At 37.0% G+C, this 19,665-nt stretch overlaps 1 protein-coding gene, 1 long non-coding RNA gene and 1 pseudogene across 6 annotated transcripts in view; 1 reads left to right on the top strand and 2 right to left on the bottom strand.

The window, feature by feature from the left end:
* LOC134471764 (uncharacterized) overlaps positions 1-15,875 on the top strand; it is a 57,441-nt gene extending 41,566 nt beyond the window's left edge. Inside the window, exons 5-6 of the long non-coding RNA XR_010041370.1 lie at positions 13,579-13,718; positions 15,647-15,875. This is a non-coding gene — a long non-coding RNA (uncharacterized LOC134471764). The remainder of the gene's footprint in view (positions 1-13,578; positions 13,719-15,646) is intronic.
* Positions 2,467-6,273, bottom strand: LOC100732367 (cell division cycle 7-related protein kinase-like; annotated as a pseudogene).
* Positions 9,819-19,665, bottom strand: part of Rttn (rotatin) — a 182,362-nt gene continuing 172,515 nt past the window's right edge. For all 5 annotated transcript variants that reach the window (XR_010041369.1, XM_003466520.5, XM_063231469.1 and 2 more), the window contains 3 exons: positions 14,251-14,354; positions 13,092-13,161; positions 9,819-10,254 (listed from right to left, as the gene is read on the bottom strand). Coding sequence is in view for 4 of the 5 variants with exons in the window: in XM_003466520.5 (XP_003466568.2) it covers positions 10,169-10,254; positions 13,092-13,161; positions 14,251-14,354 (260 nt within the window). In the remaining variant the exon portion in view is untranslated. The remainder of the gene's footprint in view (positions 10,255-13,091; positions 13,162-14,250; positions 14,355-19,665) is intronic.

Raw genomic sequence — 19,665 nt, 5'->3', positions numbered from 1 at the left:
ATTTATTTGAAAGGAAAATATTTTTATCCCCAATAATACCAGTTTTAAATCAAAATGGAACATTGACCCATGTGGCATCGGGCGATTTTCGAACCAAACACTGCGTCCCTTTCCCTGCTGCGGAGCCTGTGATATTGGATGTGGCAGTGTGCCCAGGTGAGGGCTACAGCACCTGCCCTCCCTTGCAGAGGCGAGTGACCATGTGCTATGTTCTGTCCAAGAAAACGTGAATGTAACTTGCTGAACTGACTTTTTTGGAAGCCTCCCTTGTAACTGAGCAGTGGGGGAAGCCTTTTTCTAATCCTTCTCCATCCTGATATTCATGACATAACTTGTTGAAGCAGGTGCTCAAAGCATAGAGGGCAGGCACGTGAGTCCCAGAGGACACTGTTAGCTATCAACTGACCACCCACGAGTGTCTAGGATACGAGAAATAACAACAGAAAAAAGAAACTCTTTTACTAAATTCATAATTATTTTGGACCTTTACCTGTATAAAAGCATGGCTTTTCCTAACAGGTACAGCTTTAAACCAGGTGTTAAAACTTACACTAGTATATGAGTCACAAAATACTCAACATTCAGGAAGACAGACTTATATGGGTCACGGAGCCAGTGGGTTTAGTACATGGTTGGCTGACTCCATGATAGAAAACATGTTAGAGGAAAGTTTCTAAAATAATAGCAGCAAACAAGCAGAGACAGAGAGGGGAGGACTGGTGCTAACATACCCTTCTGGTCATCCTCCAGTGACCAGACTCTAACCAGGCCCCACTGTAATAGCCAGTCAGCTTTGAACTAATCTCTGGGCACCTCCATGATTCAGTCACCTTCCAAACACGTGTTACCATTTTAGATTTAAACATAACATTCAAGAGGCTCATGTTTATGTTGCCTGTGTAAAATACATTTAGTCCATTTCTTTTTTTTTTATAGTCTGACATATAATTTTATTAAACATACAAATTAGAGAACATTCAATTTTTTAAAAATAATCACAGCATAAGACATCAAATCAATGGCAATTGTGCACATGCACACACAAATATTAAATTACATTTACCAAACATTAGGTAGGCATACTGACAAATCAAGGCTCAAAATAACAAAGTCAATGTTTATAGTCTTTAACTGCTAAGTGAGAAACTTCTCTCAGACTTACTTTGCATAGGAAGTGTGATACACTGTCATGGACCATTTTGGAATGTAAGTAACATCAGCCTCTACACTAGGTCCTTTTCTGCCTTGTGTTCTTCATTTATGTCTTCCCAATCCATTTAAGTTAAAACAGCTGTAGAAATCTGCATGGCTCTAGGTAAAGTATCACCAGTAAAATTCTTAACCCTGTGTTCACTTTTCCCTTTAGCAGTTACCTAATTATAGCTAAGATATTGTGGGGAAGCATAAATAATATTCACCTTGCTCTTGAATGCTTCTCCTTGTCAACTAGTGTGCATCTAACACATACACTTAGTAAAGCACCCAGAAATTTTATGGTACCGTATCAATTCCAAGGAGAATATTAGGTAGGGGCAGAGAAGGAAAAAAAAAAAAAGAAAGAAAACATACAATTAATGAAAAAAGTGTTTCACAAAGAATTTTTTAAATGAATAGATTAAATACAATTTTAAGTGATATTTTGCCCCACAAACATTTCCTGTTTATAAAAGGCATGTGTTTCTCCAAAAAACGTTATTATTTAACTTTAAAAGAATTTTGAGAGTACTAGCACCAGTACGAATTTTTCAAAGGATGCATGGCTCATACTCTTAAGGCAGCAGGAAACCAAGTTTTCTGACTCATTTAACCCCTATCACATCCATCAACCTCATAACTTGAATCCATGGCCCAGAGTAAAATTGTTCCCTCTTTTGCCTGTGGCTAAAGATCTGATTCTACTTGGTTGACTTCAGTTCCATGTCATGTAGTTAGCTGAAAGAACTCTTTGAGGCATTTCAAGTAACTTTATATTTTACAGTCTGCCACCAGGACAAATACTAAGATTTTTTTTTATTTAAAAGGAAAAAAAAAGAAAAACAAAACAAAACAAAACAGTGTAAGGGTACAAGTAATACAGAATTACAAAAAAAAAAACAGTAAGAAATCACTAGTTAATAGATTACATATTATCATCTTAGAAATAGTTATTCAAGTTACAGGATTAAAGCATACAAAGTGGACATTCAAACAGTGAGACTGCAAACAGTTGTGTATATTCACCCTTTCTTATTCTTTAAATAAGAATTTATGGCTATTACAAAGGACTCTTGAGCTCTGCCTTCCAATATACAATATCCTTAAATGAATCTCTGTCTCATGTGCTACCCTGTCCTTCTATGGATGAGCCTTGCCAGGTGTGATGAGCACCACACACTTGGACTTCCCAACCTCCAGAACTAGTATATGCCAAGTAAACTTCTATTGTTTATACATCAAACAAATAAAACATTAAATGAAGAACCATCATCATAAGCTCATATCTTTATAATATGGATGTAACAAGGCTTCTTCTGCTATTATTCCTGAAGCTGGATTTACATCTAGAAGTTTATCCAGAAGATCATAAGTGTCCTCAGGTACCTCATCCCAGTCTTCTAAAATGGTCTTATTTTCATTAAAATGTTTCTCACACCCATTATTATCTCCTTTATAGAATGAATCTCTTGATGGTTGTACTTGAGATCTTTGTATGACATAAGAAACTTTATGGTCAGTCTTCTCTGAAAAACGTTGAATCCTGAGAAGGACATCTTTGGGTATCTTGCTAACTTGGGAGTGTTAGACCCTGGACTCCTGAGTCTCTCACAGAGTTTCCTCAAGTCTTGAGCTAGGACTTCTTTGCTACATAGTACTGATTTACCAAAAGTTTTAGCAGGCTGTATAGTTTCCCTGGATCCTCAAATTGTCATAATTTGAGCCAAAGCAGTTAAATCATCGCTTGCTTTATAAAATGGATATCACCCACTTAGCAGAGAAAGGAAAATGATGCCTTCAGACCACATGTCAATTGCTGTAGTCTGATTCGGGCATTTTGTCAAGACCTCTGGTGTCCTGAATCCTGGTGTACCTGCCCTAGGGGCAACTTGCTGACGCCTTGAAAGGCAAATACTGCGAACTTTTTTGTTGCATAGCAGTTACAGGTCAGGCTGGCTGGGCAAGAGCTGACAGTTTTCTTTACCACACCACTATTCATAACTTTTGTAGAAACAGCCTTCTTTAAAAAAAATAATTTAAAAAAAATAGCCTTCTTTTTTGTTGCTAACTTTCTTGATATGACATCCATAGTCTTGGACTGCTTTATGAGTTTCACTGCAGGGCTCTCATGTGAAATGGAGCTGTATATATTGAAATTTCTTTCTCCAAAAACTGAGCACTGGGCAGAAAGGCCTACAGATCCCTCCTTTCCATCTTTTCCTTGTTTAATCTGAATTTGTGTATTTGTGTAGGGTCCTTTGGCAGAAGTTTTCCTGGTAGAGTGCAGATCCTGCTCCTTATTTTTCATGGTAGAGTGCAGATTCTGCTCCTTATATGCTGGGCCACTCAGTGAGATCTTGCTTCCAATGACTATATGAGACTTGTTTTGTGGACAACTTTCTTGCTCAGCTTCAGACTGGACCAATTTGAGAAGCTCTATTTTTGTATCATGGGTTCCTTGGTCCAAACCAAAGTCTACCAATGCGTACTTTTTTAGGCATCTATTATATAAAAAGTTACTGGGTTTAACATCATGGTGAACAATACCAAACTGATGAATGCATTTCAAAGCTTTGAAAAGATTAAACATATATTCCCATACTTCTTGAAAGGAAAAAGAATTCAAAATGTCCAAAAAAACCCAAAAAAACTCATGCTCCAGATATGGCATAGCAATAACCACATGATCATTTTTCCTAAAGCAGTATTTAACTCCCATGACATTGTCTTGCCCCCCCCCCACCCTGCCCAGCCACAGTGAGACACTGTAGCTCAGCTGCAATTCTTATGGGATGACTTGTTGGAATTAAGGGTTTGGGAGCAATTTTTTCATCAGGTCCTACTTGTAACTGTGCTGTGGCCAAATACACTGAGCTGAAAGTACCTTCTCTAATTTTGTCCTTAATTTTAAACACACTACCAAGCTATGGGACAGCTTCATAAAGTTTCTCAATGTCTTTTTTAACACCTGAAAGCTTAAAGTTCTGCTCATTTTTTTAATAGAATCATCAGCCTGAAATTGGTCACACAGAGGAGAAAAAGCCATTGGCTCATCCATTTGAATCCCCAAAGACGCCTCCATCACAAAACTATTCAGAATCCCACGCCATGGACCGAACCGACAGAAACTCACAGTTTAAGGGTGTAGGATTTCCAGGACTCCCCAGATGCCTCCAGTTAGTCCATTTCTGCAAAACACCAAAAGTCTTAACAGTTTTACCATTGCAAAAAAACATCCAGAACATCTCCTTTGAGACTCATGGTAAACTGTTAACTCTGAGCTGCTATAAAAATAAAAGTCAAATATTTCCAGTGTATAATGTCACAGGATAAACTTTCCTATTCCAAAAGAAAGGAATAAGGGATAGAAATGAATTGAACTAAGGCAAGACTGACATCCAATGGGATAAACATTAAATCTAGAATCCTAGCCAGGCTGTGGTGAGATGTGAACTCCGAAGGGCCTGCCTGAGCAGCCTGACCTTGGGCCTGCTGGTCACAGACCACAGGAACTCTCCTAGCTGACAACATTCTGTAACACTGGTATCTCTGATTTCCTGGGCTTCCCACTATATCTTCAGCTTCACTCTTACATCTTCAAGCATTACTCTTTGTGGGCTTCTGGTAGGCACTGTGACCCCATCTGGGATTTTGTCTGGGTTTTCAAGCCTTCTGAAATCTGTGTGAAGCATCTTTAACCCCATACCTCTTGCATTCTGTGTATCTGAGCAAACCAGCACCACACAGATGACACCACGTTCTGCCAGTAGCTGTAGCAGTAGTCCGGCAGCCTTGAAGCACAGTTGCATAAGCCTCTGAGTGCCTGAATGTCAGAGTGTGAGGAAATACTCCCAAGGCAGTCCTGAATAGGCAAGGGGCTCTGGGGCTTTTTCAGAAATCAAGTTCTTTCAAAGAAGATTATCTTTTATACCCTTGAGCCTATGATTGGTGGGCGCATTTCCTAAGATATCCTCCAGGAATCTTTTCTCATTTATCCTCAAAGTACTTGATTTCTTTTTAATGTTACCTTCCTAGCCACCATACTCTCTTTTGCTTCAACTTTACAAGTATTTTCTTTCTGGCAAAACTATAAATATTTAAAAAATATTTTTGGTTCTGTTTTTGCTTCTGATTCTCACTACAGATCTTGATCAAAGCAGCCAATAGTAACCATATCACTATCTAATTGTAAGCTGCCTTGAAATTTCTTTTATCAGATTAATTAGCCCATTGTCTTTAAATTCAGACTCACAAAAAGTAATTAAGGAATGAGCACGATGAATACAAGTTCTTAGCCAGAATGTAACATGCAGGACCTCTAGTCTAATTTTCAATGGAGTCTTCCTTCTCAACTGAAACTTCAAGAATGGTCTTTACCATCTGCATTGCTATGCATAACTGTCTGGATTCCAACAAGAATCTTCCTTCAATCTCTGCTTATAGCATTCTAAGGCTTCTCTAGCAGGCATCCTCAAACCTTTCCACACTTCTTCCATAAGTCAAAGCCTTCTATCCCACATGATCAGGAAGAGTCTTTCCAATGATCCTTACTCCTGATACCAACTTTCTGTATTAGTCATTTTCCCATCACTGTGATAAAATACTCTATAACCAGAATTTAAAGGAAAGAGGCCTATTTGGATCACAGTTTCTAGGTGGGTCAGTCTGGCTGACTGGCTCAAAGAAAGAAACGGCTCATGATTGGAACATGATGATAGAGGAAAGTTGATCAGCCCAGGGCAGCCAGGCAGCAGAGAGACAGAGAGTGAGCCAGCAACAAGAATACCCTTCCAGGTCATGCCCCAGCTACTCACCTTTAAACAGGTCCTATACCCTAACAATAAGTCGACTGTGAACACATCAATGTATTAAGACACTGATGTTTGTAGTGCCACCATGATCCAATTCCTTTCCAAACACCTAGGACTTTGGGAGAATATTCTAAATCTTAACTGCAACCACTAAGACTCAAACCAGGAATATACCTGAAAACTGATTCTTTACAGTCCAATCTTCATGATCATGACCAGAAAAAAAAAAGTTCCATTTATAGTCTATTTCTTTCCACGATAAGCTAAAGGATGAACAATCTAATACAGAGTTTTAAAAAGGCTCCCATAATTTACACAGAACTGTAAGCAATCTGTTACTAGAACACTGAGTATCACTGCCCAGAAATTTCAAATGGAAACCAGAGAAGTCAAAGGTACAACCATGGATAGCAGAAAAAAAAAGAAAAGTTAAATATGCTATTGTAAAGGAATAATTGCATCCAAAAAATGTTTTACTTAGAGCCTATTTTAAAATATATAGTTTGACTTTTAAGCAAAATTAAAACAGAATGTTTTCATATGACAATTTATAAAAGATTGTTTCTCAAAAGAAAGCAGAATTTTTTTTTTCTAAAACAGATTTTCAGACACAGAAGGAGCAAACAAAATTCAGTATAAATGTTAGAAACATTTAAAACAGGATCACACTGAGTGTATGTTGTCGCCAAACTCAGAATTCCTGGGGTACTGGCACAGTCCTTCTTACATTTTGAGCCTCAAGGCCCAGCACATTTGTTATGGGTTGAGAACTGGTGGTCAACTTACTGCCAGCTGGATTACCTCAGCATGCATTGAGCAAAGATGCTCCACCTGAGGAAAGTTGCCAGGATAAATAGGTGGAGAAGAAGGGAGGTATTGAGGGTTGAGGCATTAAGGAGGCATTGTGGGTTCTCCGAGTTGCTGTCTGAGCTGTTGGTTCTCCTGGAAAAGCTCTGGTCCTCACATGGAGCATTGCTTCTTGGCTCTGGAGGGGAAGACGTGTGTCGCTTGGTCTCCAGGATGAACTTGTTGTGATGGCTTCCTGGCACATACCCGACTATGCTTGTCGTCGGGGGAGCTCGGGGCCTCTGTGTCACTGAGGACGGCTGTGGTACCTTTCAGGACAGCCCTGGTCTTGGTTGTGTGACTTCTCGGCTCCAGACTAGAACCCTCATCCCACCAGCACAGCTCCTTCACCCCACTGGCATGGAGTTTCTGGCTTCCACCGCTGATCCTCTGGTCTTCCCCGGCACAGATCCGTAAAAGAGACTGGCATGAGTCCTTCTTGTGGGCTCTGGACCTCCGGTTGGACTCGTGGAAGGCATTGTCCTGAGCTCTGGATTTTTATCTGGACTCATGTGGGACATTGCTGTGGGGTTTAGGCTCTTGACTAAATAGTCTATGTCTTTGGTGTTGTGGATAGATTTCCTGCATTTTCCTGTGTTAACTTCCAGTGACCATTATAAAAATATTATGAACTCCATGTCCTAATCCTAGTTGTTCTCTGTGTACAACTTCTGACTGCAACAACATTCTCATTCAGTTCTACATGATTCATTTCTTTAGTTGTATAAGAAATTATCTATAAGAAATCATTTCTAGCACAGGAAAAATGAATGCTAAGTTCCTCAAACTAAGTTTCCATTGTTAATAGAAAAAACAGCATTTTATCACCAGTTTCCCTTACTGTTTGGATCACAGTAAGTTAATCGCAAGTAGAAAGAAGAAATGGCTTCTTGCAAACTGGTGCATCCTTGACGCTCAGATTTTTATTTTGTCTGGTAAAGATATAATTTTCTGAATTTGCCAAATAGTGAAAGTGATGTTCAGCAAGTGCTATTCAATCAGGACAGCTTAATAAATAGAAGAATAAAATTAACCAGATCATCCAAGCATATTTAATGCTCACACCCAGTGCCTTGACCAGTTTCAGGCCTTGGACATCCTCTTAGAATGCTGGAACTTTAGTTTTAACAGCACAGCAGTCTTCACAGCCCATCCCTCTCTCAGAAAGGACAGGAGGTTTGCAAGGACAGGCTCAATGCTTTAAATAAAGAGACACGATTTGGAGTGAATTTTATATTAATCTTTGAAAACATCTAAGGGACAGTCAACTATGCACTAGGTACTATGCTAAGCACTTAGTCCTCTCAACGACTTTTCAGGGTAGGTATCCTTGTGTCCAGTTAGGGCTGAAAGAGCCCGTTCTAGGGGTCCTGGAAGGTGTGATGCTGGGGATATGGCTGATTCTAGCTGCTCAGGGCTCCGGAACACTTTCCTCTTAACCACTCTCTCGTGCTCCTGCAAGTATTAAGGCAATTGCAGGTTGACGTGGTTATGGCTGAAGCAGAGATCCTCATCACTACCCACCATTCTTCAAGTCTGAACAAGAAACAGATTTGGAAATCTAGTCACCTCAGGAACTGGGGACAAGACACAGTCACAATGCCTAAACATAGAGAACTGCTATAGATGAGTTTAACACTACAAAGGATAATCCGTAACTTGGAGTAAAATGGGAGAATTTCTATTTTTCACTTCGTTCTAAACACTACAGAAAAGTGAACCCAATTTTTTAAGAAAACAAAATAAAGTTTTTAGAAGGCAAAAGATTGAGCTAGGAGTAACTCTGTTCTACTACTCATGATCTGCTTTCAAAAGCAGGGTTAGCATTAGGGTTGGGGTTGGTGTAATATAGTATGGTAACTGTATGTATTAAAAGTATGTATTAAAAGAGGAAGTTCAGCAGATACTAGTGGACAGAAGGAATAACTTTAATTTTTGTAGCACATCAGAGAAGAAATGCTTGGCAAACATTAACCTGTTTCAAAAAAGAAAGGTTTTTGAACATTCTCAGAACACTAAAGTGACTGATACGGTAAATACCCTGATCTAATCACACATCACGTCACGTACTGAAATGGCACATTGTATAATTATGTGCCAATTAACAATACATATAAAAATTACATGCCACTTAAGAGTTATGTCATAGAATTCTCTACAGTTTCCTCTTTTATTTTCAGGTTTGCTTTTGATGATGTTTTAGCTCAGCTAGAATTTAACCCAGGCCGACATGACCACAGTTGTTTTTCTCCCTCCTTTATCCCACAGCCTTTCAAGAGGCTGAAAGGTGAAAGTTACAACTGTACTTATAAATCATTTAGAAAGTGTGTCAGTTTATATTTAAATGCCCCCCCCCCCCCAAGGCTCAGGGGATCATGGGGGCCCGGGCCTTTTGAAAGAGGGTGAGTATAGTGCAGTGATCAGTTCATTGTCTGTGCTGCGGTTGGTGGTGTCAGTGCTGCCCCTGCCCTGACGTGGGTGGCTTGCATACATATAAGGGAGGAAAGGAAGTGTGCTCCTCCCTTTTGCTCTTGTCATTTCTGTATCTGCTGCAGTCACCATGTTGCCCCTCAGCCACGTTACTTGTCTGGGACCCAGTGAATATGGACGGAAACTTCCACAAACTGTGAGCTAAATAAACGCTTTCTTCCTTCATTTTGGGTGTCAGGTATTTTAATTCTAGCAGTGAGAGCAAAGTAGCTAAAACAGAAAGTAATTAGTATCACAAAAAATTGTCTAAGGAAATTATAAAATTATACAATTTACACACATATATCTTTCATTAGTATATATGCTATGGACAATATAAAAGTTTGAAAAATAAAGGTTGTATTGACAAGAGCTAAATTTCATGCAAAAATTCTTTTAAAAAAGAAAACCAAAGAAAGCAGAACACAATGTCTCCTCTTAATTCTGTAATTAATATTCATAAAACTGGTAAAAGTTGGAAGCAACAATGAATAGTCCTTTTTTTGTTTCTAAAAAAATCTTTATTTTATTAAATAATTGTTATATATAATTTTTACAAAGCAAATTGCATAGAAAAGGGTAAAAATGTTTCCGCTGCCAGAACTTCCTATGCCTTATCCCACTGGTTCCTGTCAGCTGTCATTAGTTCAAGAAAGCGGCCCCAATGGGGCAGAGTTGAGATGTCATCAATTCCATTTCTTCCAAAGTTCCCAGTTCTAATTCTTGCAGGTCAGGGAGGACACCAGCACTCTGCAGACAGGTCTTCAGGTGCAATAACCACATGAAGTGGCCTCATGTTCAGTTTCATTAGCTGGCTGTCACCTTCGGGATGGAGCAGCTCACAGCACTCAGGAAGAGGTGAGCAGCTGCACAAGGTTTTCAAGACATTTCAGGTAGTATGCATTTAGAGGGTTTTCTTCTGCATTTGAGATAGCTAGACATAAAGAGTATAGAAATAGCAATTTATTAAACTCACTTCTATACTGAAGAATGGGTACTTGTACATAACATGAATAAGATTTATATATAAGCTTCTATTTAATTCTTAATATATGAGAATTATAAGAATAGTTTACATTGGAAATATTTAGAAATCGTACAATTTATCTTATTTTAAAAAAAGGATAAAACTAAACATAAAACAGAACAAAGCAGGTAAGAAACAAAACAATGTAAGTGACACAGATTTCAAAGCAAGACAATAGGAAATCTACAATGGCTACCATAATGTCTCTTGTTTTCTTCTAAATAGTTGTCTACAATGTTGGAAAAATTGGTATTCCACATGCCAAAGACAGAAAATATACCCAAGCCTATCATCATACACTAAACTAAAATCAAAATTGATCAAGGATCTAAATATTAAAACAGAAACACTAAATCTACTGGAAGACAAAGTAGGTAAAAATCTTGAAGACACAGAGGTAGGGAGAGAATTCATGAATATAACACAAACTTCACAGGAAACACTTCAAAGAATCAATAACTGGGATCTCACATTATTGAAAAGTTTCTGCACTTCAAAATAAATCACCAACAGAGTGAGAAGAAAACCCACAGATTAGGAAAGAATTATAGCCAGCAATCCCTCAGACAAAGGGCTTATATCCAGAACATATAAAAAACTAAAAAACACCAAGCCCCACAAATGCAAAGACGCTTTCCAAAAATGAGCATCTGAGATGAACACATAGTTCTCAGATAAAGATATACAATTGGCAAATAAATATATGAAGAAATGTGCACATCACTGGTCATTTGAGAAATGCAAATTAAAACAGCATTGAGATTTCATCTCACCCCAGAAAGAATGGCTGCCATCAAGAAAACAACTGATGACAAATGTTGGCGAGGATGAAGAAAAAAAGGAACACTGCTCCACTGTTGGTACGAGTGTACAGTGGTGCAATCACTATGGAAAACAGTATGGAGATTCCAAAAAAAGCTAGGGTGGGAAGTTCCATTCAGTCCAGCTATTCCCCTCCTGGGTATTTTCCCAGAAAAATTGAAAAGGTCATGTCACAGAGATATATGTGCACCCATGTTCATAGCAGTACAATTTGCAATAGCTAAATCTTAGAAACAACCAAAATTCTCATGAACTGCAGAATGGATGAAAAAAATATGGTATTTTTATACAATGGAATACTACTCAGCTGTAAAAAAGATGATCTTGAGGCCCTTATATATAAATGGAGGCAACTTGAAAATATCCTCCTTAGTTAAATAAACAAGATTCATGAGTAAATATCACATTGTCTCTCTAGTGTAAGAAACAATAAAAAACTGACAGAATAATGGGATCCAAAATGTATACTACATACTGTGAAAGACAAAGGAAAGTGCTCTAAAGAGTACAATGGTATGTATAGTGTGTAAGGTAGGTGACCATATTACTGAATATCTGTTGGAACACTGAACAGAAGGACTTGTAATATCAATATTTGAATGTCTAGCCACTATTTATGCTTTGATTTTGTGACTTTGACAACTATTTGTTACGACTACAATGAGAAATTAACAATGATTCTATGATGGTAATTTTTTTTAAAATTTGGTATTGTTCTATAGTTCTTTTCTGTTTTTCTATTTTCTTTAATATTCTTCTCTTAATTTGAAAAAAAGTGAACAATATGCAATATGTAACCATCATCAAATTTCTTTCATTCTGTTTTAAAGACCTATATTGTTATTGTTTTGAATCTGCTGCCGTTGATTATCCTTTTGCTTTTTATTTTTCTTTTCTGACTTTTCTTTTTTAAAATAAAATTTAAAAAATAAATAGTTTTCTATATCTTCACACCCAATAAATTCATACAAAACAAAATAGTATAAGACTGATCAAAACAGAGTAATGAAGGCATTACAGACCTTCAAAACCAGACAATAGCAAAATCAACAGTGGTTGCCATAATGTCTCATTCACTTCAAAATAGTTGTCCATGCCTTTATAACTTATATTTATTATTATTACTTAACCAAAGGGAATGAAAAATACACTGTCGTAATAGACATTAACTATACTCCCAAATATAAACCATGTTTTTTTAATGTACGGTCCTTCCTAAAGCACAAACTTTAATATAGCCCAACTAGTCACTTGCTCCAGAAATTCATGTAACTGGAAATAAAATCTCTCCACTATTAAAAATAACAACAATAACAACAACAAATACCAGATCAGAAAACACAGATTAATAATCCACAGATAATTTACACTACAGGAAAGGCACAGTTCAGTTACTGTGAAATGAAACAATGTTCAGAGGATCATGGATAGCAGGTGTCACTTAAAATAAGTACCATAACATGCTTTGAAAAGAAACCCTCCCAAATCATGCAGAACACAGAGGAACGTGAACACAGGGGCGCTGGGGATCTATTCTTGGAAGACTGCATTCAACTCTCTGATGTTAAATCAAAGTTTTTGTTCAAGGTCAATTCTAATTGGGCTCTATTCTTGTCACACATTAGCAGTGGCAGCCATTGGCAAATAATTTTGGTAGAAGAAAAAGCTGACTTAGGGAAAGAAAGTTTCTTTAAAGAAAGTTTTATATCTAAATATCAGAATATTTTATTATTTTAAAATGTTATAATGAAATGCATAAAAAATACTGGCACCTATTATAATGCTTTGACAAAAATGCTCCTTAAAACCTAGCAAAAGCATGCAGAAAAATTATTTTGTCATGGTTTGTTCAAGTATTTTAGTAACCAGTTTTCTTAGTAGTTGCCAAGTTTAACTGTAATCTCTTTAAAAATAAAACTTACTTTTCTTTGCTAAACAGTATGCTTCATCCACTCTTCTTTTTATTGATGGATTTTTCAAAGTTGGTTTTGCCTAGAGACAGCCATACAAAACATTCCATGAATTAGATTTATTTCTATATGTTAAGGATCAAGATAACACAATACAGTGGGACCTCAGTTCAGGAATTTAATTTGTCCTATGATTTTGGAAAACATGGCACATTTGCACATCTGATGTGATGCAGTTTGTCAACAAAAAATATAACTTTACCAAATACTTCTATTTGCAAACCAAACTGTTTGTGAGCCAACTGCTAACTACATGGGCAGCGTTAAACAAAATATTATGAAATATAGTAATGCGACTAGTACATTTTAAACCAGTCAACTTTACTGCAACATTTCATATTCCCTCAATTATTAGATTTCTGATAGAGTACTTCAAACGACCAGTCAGTAGGTCAACAAATATGTATTAAATAACTACAAAATTTTGTTTATTGTCTAGGAAACATCCAGGTGAGGACAGCAGCAGCTTCAGACCCTTGTGTGTGAGTCTAGTCAGTGGGGAAATGTGGCTGAAGAAACAGCATTCTAGGACGACGTGTCCCAACACTGTCATCTGTCTTCACCACTAGATACCCACAGGTATTTCTTTCCGGAGTGAGATGTCTGCACTAAAAAAAGACCGGAGGCTAGAGATGGAGGCGGGCAGACAGAGACAGAGAGAAGCAAGAAGCTGCCACTCTCTCTGGGCAGGTCCTTTGCTATGCTTTTCTAAGAACTGAGCAAATTACAAACACAGTGATGATATATACAGGAGGAAAAGCAAATTATGTAATTGGAAAAAATCTTTGTTACTTAGCTTTATGTCAAGATACATTTTCCCTGATCACCTTTTAGAAAAAATAATCTACACTAAAGCTGGAATGAAAGGCAAATCAACTCAGGGAAACTCGTAAAACACATTCTTCTGAAAAGTGACATCCTAATGAAATGATTAAATGAAAAAAACATTTTTGCACTGAGAGATTACTCGTTGGATGAATGAACAAAAAGAACAGGTCTTTGGCTTTATTTTTCTTTCTACTGATGACCCTCTGACATCCTTGAATGGACCCTAAGAGACCTAGTTGTTTCCCTCCCCACCCCAGGGATAACAACGATCTTAAAAACTAACCTTCTGATAATTGTAAACTAGAGCCCAAAGTGCAGCTGCTCCAATCTTCTGAGCATTTTGATTCTCATTTTCCAGACAGGCAGCTAGTGTAGCAATGACCTTTTCTAAAAATGTATATATTAAAAGAAAAAAATTCATTTCCAAATCTTATATATATATTTTAAACCCCAGTCTGGGTGGATATCCCCATTTCCCTATTAGAATACATGCACAAACGTATCATTAAACTGGGGCACAATCTTTTATAATTTATGATATGTGGCAGGACAACCTCAAAACAAATTATTTTACGGCAGGCCTAGAATGGAAGGATCAGAGATGTCAATGTAACTTAAGTTCTTTGTCTAAGTTCAATAAAAGCACATTCACAGATAACAGTAGTATAAAAATAAGCATATAAATGGGTTATTTTTTTTTTTTTTGGCGACCCTGGGTGAGCTCGAAATAAGTGGGTTATATTAATCAGTTGTTCAATTATAGTTCATATTTTAGAATACAGGAAAATATATTTGCTGTCATAAAAATGATAAAAATCATTATGCAACATATATCATAAGATGGATTTCTGTATACAACAACAATCAAGAAATACTACATTGGTTAATTCTTTAAAAAGAGGACTATTTTAGAGGAGTTTTGGGTGTTAGAGGAAAACTTATTTAATGGCATACTGCTATATAAGATACATCCTTTTTACAAAGGTAGCCGAGTAGAAATCAGGAATCACTGATTAGCTGCACCAGTCTACTCATTTTAAGTGAAGATTCAGGAAAGTCTACTTCCAAGGTAACAGCCAGTGTTTCAGGACAATATTTCAACTTATTACTTATTTTCTGAATTACTGTCATGCGTGATCTTGACTGTTATCTTGATAAGTTGAACTCTCATTTAAACATAAATAACATCAGGAGAATATCTAACAATAAAATATAGTTAAATAATTATGAAGTGATAGGCTTTACATATCTTTAATTCCTTAATATGACTGATTCAACAATTGTAATTTTAGGGATCCAAGTTGGTAGTGTGAAATCAGCAATAGTAAGATATTCAAACCACAAAAATGAAAAATGCTATAAGCAAGGCTGATTCAGTGGTAAAGCTGAAAGAGGTTTTGGTTTTATGAATGTATTCTGCGGAGGGGTGAAAATAGTTATAAACAGTTTATTACTATGGGACTAAATTTACTGGGAAGAGAGATCAGGGGTATAGTTCAGTTAATCAAACCATGATTGAATGACAACCATAAATTCGCAATGGATACAAATTTCATGAGAATCAATTGGCCATATAGAATTTATAAAAATATTATTTCACACTAGTAATATATACAAAGTCCATCAAAAATGTACACACACTTCAGGAAAATAAAAATAGCATGACATTTTTTCAACAGATGGTGTTATACTTGTATGGAAACCCTAGAGGATGTTATATATCAGAGAAAACTCACTACACTGCTGGCCTTTGAGAAGGAATTGAAAATGCACGTGCAGCAATGTCAATGACCATGGTTAGTTAAGCAGCAGCTCTCTGTACTAATAAATGTCTGGAAATTAATAGCCATCACTTTGAGCACCTCCTGTAATTGTAAAGGCCAAAGGTAACTTGTATTAATCTTATTATGTCTCAATAAATTTAGTATTGAAATATATATACAGATTTTTCTTTCTTGAAGTGTGTATATATTTTCAGAAGACTCTGTATTTATAGATATTTACAAAAATGAAATTTCTACATATCTCACTCTCCAAGAGTTAGTAGCTAAATTTACCCGAATTCTTGTTAGGCCTTGCTTAACAAAGTATGTAACTTTCAGAAAACGATCAACTATTTCATCTTTCTCTACTCTCTGGAACAGTCTGCATATATATAGCATTACTTTTTGCTTCAATGTTTGGTAGAACTCACTGGTGAAGTTATCTGGACTGGTTAGGTTTCTGACTAATTCAATATCTTTCATAGTTATTGGACTTTTTCTTTTTCTTCTTCAATAAATTTTTCTAATTTACTTTTGTCTAGACAAGTGTCCATTTCATCTTGTTTTCTTTGTTTTTCTGCAGATTTACTATGATGCATGTAGGAAGGAATTATTTACATTGATCTACTGGGAATTATCTGGGTCTTTTCAATCTATGTATTTGTCTTAGAATAGTTTTTAGAAATTGTAATCATTATCTCTTTAAATATTTCTCCTCTTGTTTTCTTTCAGGACTTCAATAAACATATATATTGTCTCAATATATTTGTTACAGCATATACCTTTTATTCTTTTAATCATTTCTCTTCTTGATTTCCTTTGTTGCATTGTAGATAATATTCTGCTCTATCTTCCAATTCCTAAATGCTCTGCTAGACTTAACTTCTGTATTATCAATACCAGACACATTCATTTTAGAATTTTGACTATTACAGGCCTATGCTGTCTGACAGAACTTCCTAAGATGATAAAAATATTTATAATAGTGCTATACGACAATAACTAGGCACATGTAGCTAGCATGACTGACAAATTGTATATTTAATTTCAATTCATTTAGTTATATGTGGTTGATTACTACATTGCTCAACGAAGATCTAGAACTTCTATTAGGTTCTTGTTTCAAATCTTTCAATTTTTCAATATCCCAGTCCCTAAAAATATTTCCACACTTGCCATTTACTTATCTAGATATGGTGTAAGTAAAGATATTTTTAAGTCTTTGCTTTATGATCCTAATATTTCAGTCTGGGTAGAGAAGTTGATATTTTTTTCCTTGCTGGTCCTGTGTTGCCAAGTTTCCTAGTGTACCGGATTATTTTTCACTTTTTCTTGCTAATGCTGTAGCATGGTTTTTCCAGCTTGAAGCACCAATGATAACGTGAATGACTATCCTATCGGGTGGCTTTTACCACTAGTGACAGAATTGGTACAATCTTGCACGTGACAGTAATGTGTGTGCTATAAGTGGTTCAAGCTGCCTGGTATTGACATATATGAATTATAGCCCCATTGTGAACATGTTAAAAAATTATTTGTGGTAGGTTTCCTGAGGTTTAGTATGAATTGTCCTTTACCTACCAGAGAAACATTGTGCTTCTGCTAAGCACTCAATCAAGAATCACTTTACATCAATTCTTGGCTTACTAACATTATGCATCCCTGAAAGGCAGTCGGTGGTACCTTTTCTTTACAGTCATTCGGAGCAGGGCTGCAGGGTTAATTCTGATTTACCCTTCTCCTAATAGAATTCCAGCCTCAAACAGGCAGAATAAATGGATTTAGCTCAATGCATAAGCACCTGTGTGGCAAGTGGGAGGTTCTGAGTTTGATCCCTGGTTTAAAAAAAAAAAATTTATATATATATACTTGGTAGGCCTTGATCTGTTATCCCATTCTTTGACACTTCTGAACAAAAGCTAAGCATACATTATTGGCAAATATCCTTAGACAGACAGCTTTCTATATATTTATCACCTGTCTGCCATGGACTTTCAATTAAAATTGACTTAGAAGTTTCTCACTATCTTCAGTTATTTGATTGTTTTGAAGTGAAATTTAACATAGTTTATTCAGCATGTTTTAATTGTTTTTAGAGACTTAACCTGACATTACCAGAAAAAAGGAGCTCTGTGGATCTATTTTACTTACTATTATAAGGTTCAGTCCCAAAACACACTCCTAAGCATCAACACCTGATCCTTGGTGCTACTTGCCAGGGGCATAAAGGTTTCCTGGTGGAATTCTAAGTTACCCAAATCTGCTAAGGCCTCCTTTTAAGATGTCCACAGAAAGGGAGGGAAGGTCTGTGGCATCTCCCGGACAGTTCCATTCAGAATGTATAAAGCTCCTCTCCATCAAAAGTGGATCTATGATTAATGGGGAACCACCTTAACTGGCAAAAGGGATCTGAAATGGTTTCCTTTTCCTGCCAGTGATCAGGAGCTGCTGTGACTAGCAGGAAGGGGTCCAAGTGGGCTCCTCTCCCCAGCATTGGTTAGGAGCTGCTGTGACTACCCTGGAAGCCTCTGCAGAGAGACGCTGTAGTGGATGGGAGCAGCAGATGTGGAGGGAAACAGTGGTCGTGAGTGCAAAGGGCTGTCTTCCTGTGAGAGAGAAACCAATTGGCCGGGAGCCATCCTGGAGACTGGCCGGCTGAGATCAGAACTCAGAGCTGTGGCTGGCTCCATTTATTGGTTCCCAGCAGGGCTCACATCCATGGAAAGTGCTCAGAGGGCAGTGAGCCAAATGCAACTGACTGGTCTCCACCAGAAAGAACAGGCTTACTCAGATTACCCACCACCTCCCTGCTGCCGGTGTGCTGGGACAGACTGGCGCGGGTTGGGACACTGCCTCCACAGGCTGTCTGCAAGTGGAAGCAGAGACAAACAGGGACAGGCCTGGGAGTGGACTTCTTGTTTTTTCCTTCTCTTTCCTCTTTTTTTTTGGTTTTTAGTGTGTTTTCAATTTAGCTTTTTAAAACTTTCTCTTTCATTGTTTGATCTTGTTTTAATGTAAGTGTGAACATGGTTGCTAGCTTCTCTGTGGTTGTGGTTCTGTTCTGTTCTGTTCTTTTTGTGTCTTCCTTCACTCTTGCCCTCCAGTTTTCTACACTCCATTCCCAAAGTTAGCATAATCCCCCTTTGTCCTACAGTTTATTTCTAATCTCATCCACTTCTTCCATTTCTCTATTTTCTTCTGAACCTATTTTAAAGTTTAAACCCTGAGGGTAAAACTGACATATTATGGACTTCTTCTATATCACATATATTTATCTTGTTTTAGATTTTGTATTATAACCACAAATCTAAAGTGGGAAATTAACAGTTAGTTCAGTTTGTTATTTTCTAGGCCATGTTTGATGCTACTGATACCACTATAGTCAAAATTGACATAATTGTTCTAGCCAGCTGTTGATCCTGGTATTCCATGACTGAGACTGACTAAGGGTCACGGAAAATATTCTCACACAGTGCCAAAGAAATAGAGACTGGACCAAACACTTCTCATCTTCAACAAACTGAACAACTAATATCTTTCAAAAACTCAAAACTCAAAAAGCAAGTACACCTAGAAGATACCTCAGAGATGTAATCATCACCTAAATACTCGCATTAAAGTAACCCACCACAGGCAATTTACAGGCATCATCCCAGAAATTAAACTAAAAAAAAAAAAAAAAAGGAGAAGAAGAAAAGAAAAGAAAATGGGATGACACTTAAATAAAATTTAACCCTAGACATCCAGTTTGCCAAAGGCAAATCCAGGGGCCAATAAGTTCAAACAATGCAAAGGCCTTCCATCAGGCCTCTCTGAAACGGTAACAACAAAGCAACTGAATGAGGCTCTGGAAAAAATGAAATCAGAAATAATCTCTGATGTAACTACAGAGATAGCGTCCAAAAATAAAGACCATGCTTAGTGACACTAGCACA

This window comes from Cavia porcellus, unplaced genomic scaffold, assembly GCF_034190915.1.
Source record: "Cavia porcellus strain 051 isolate PalLab524CR breed Dunkin Hartley unplaced genomic scaffold, mCavPor4.1 scaffold_20, whole genome shotgun sequence".
In the NCBI taxonomy this organism is placed as follows: domain Eukaryota; kingdom Metazoa; phylum Chordata; class Mammalia; order Rodentia; family Caviidae; genus Cavia; species Cavia porcellus.
This window is presented reverse-complemented; position numbering and strand designations above follow the sequence as displayed.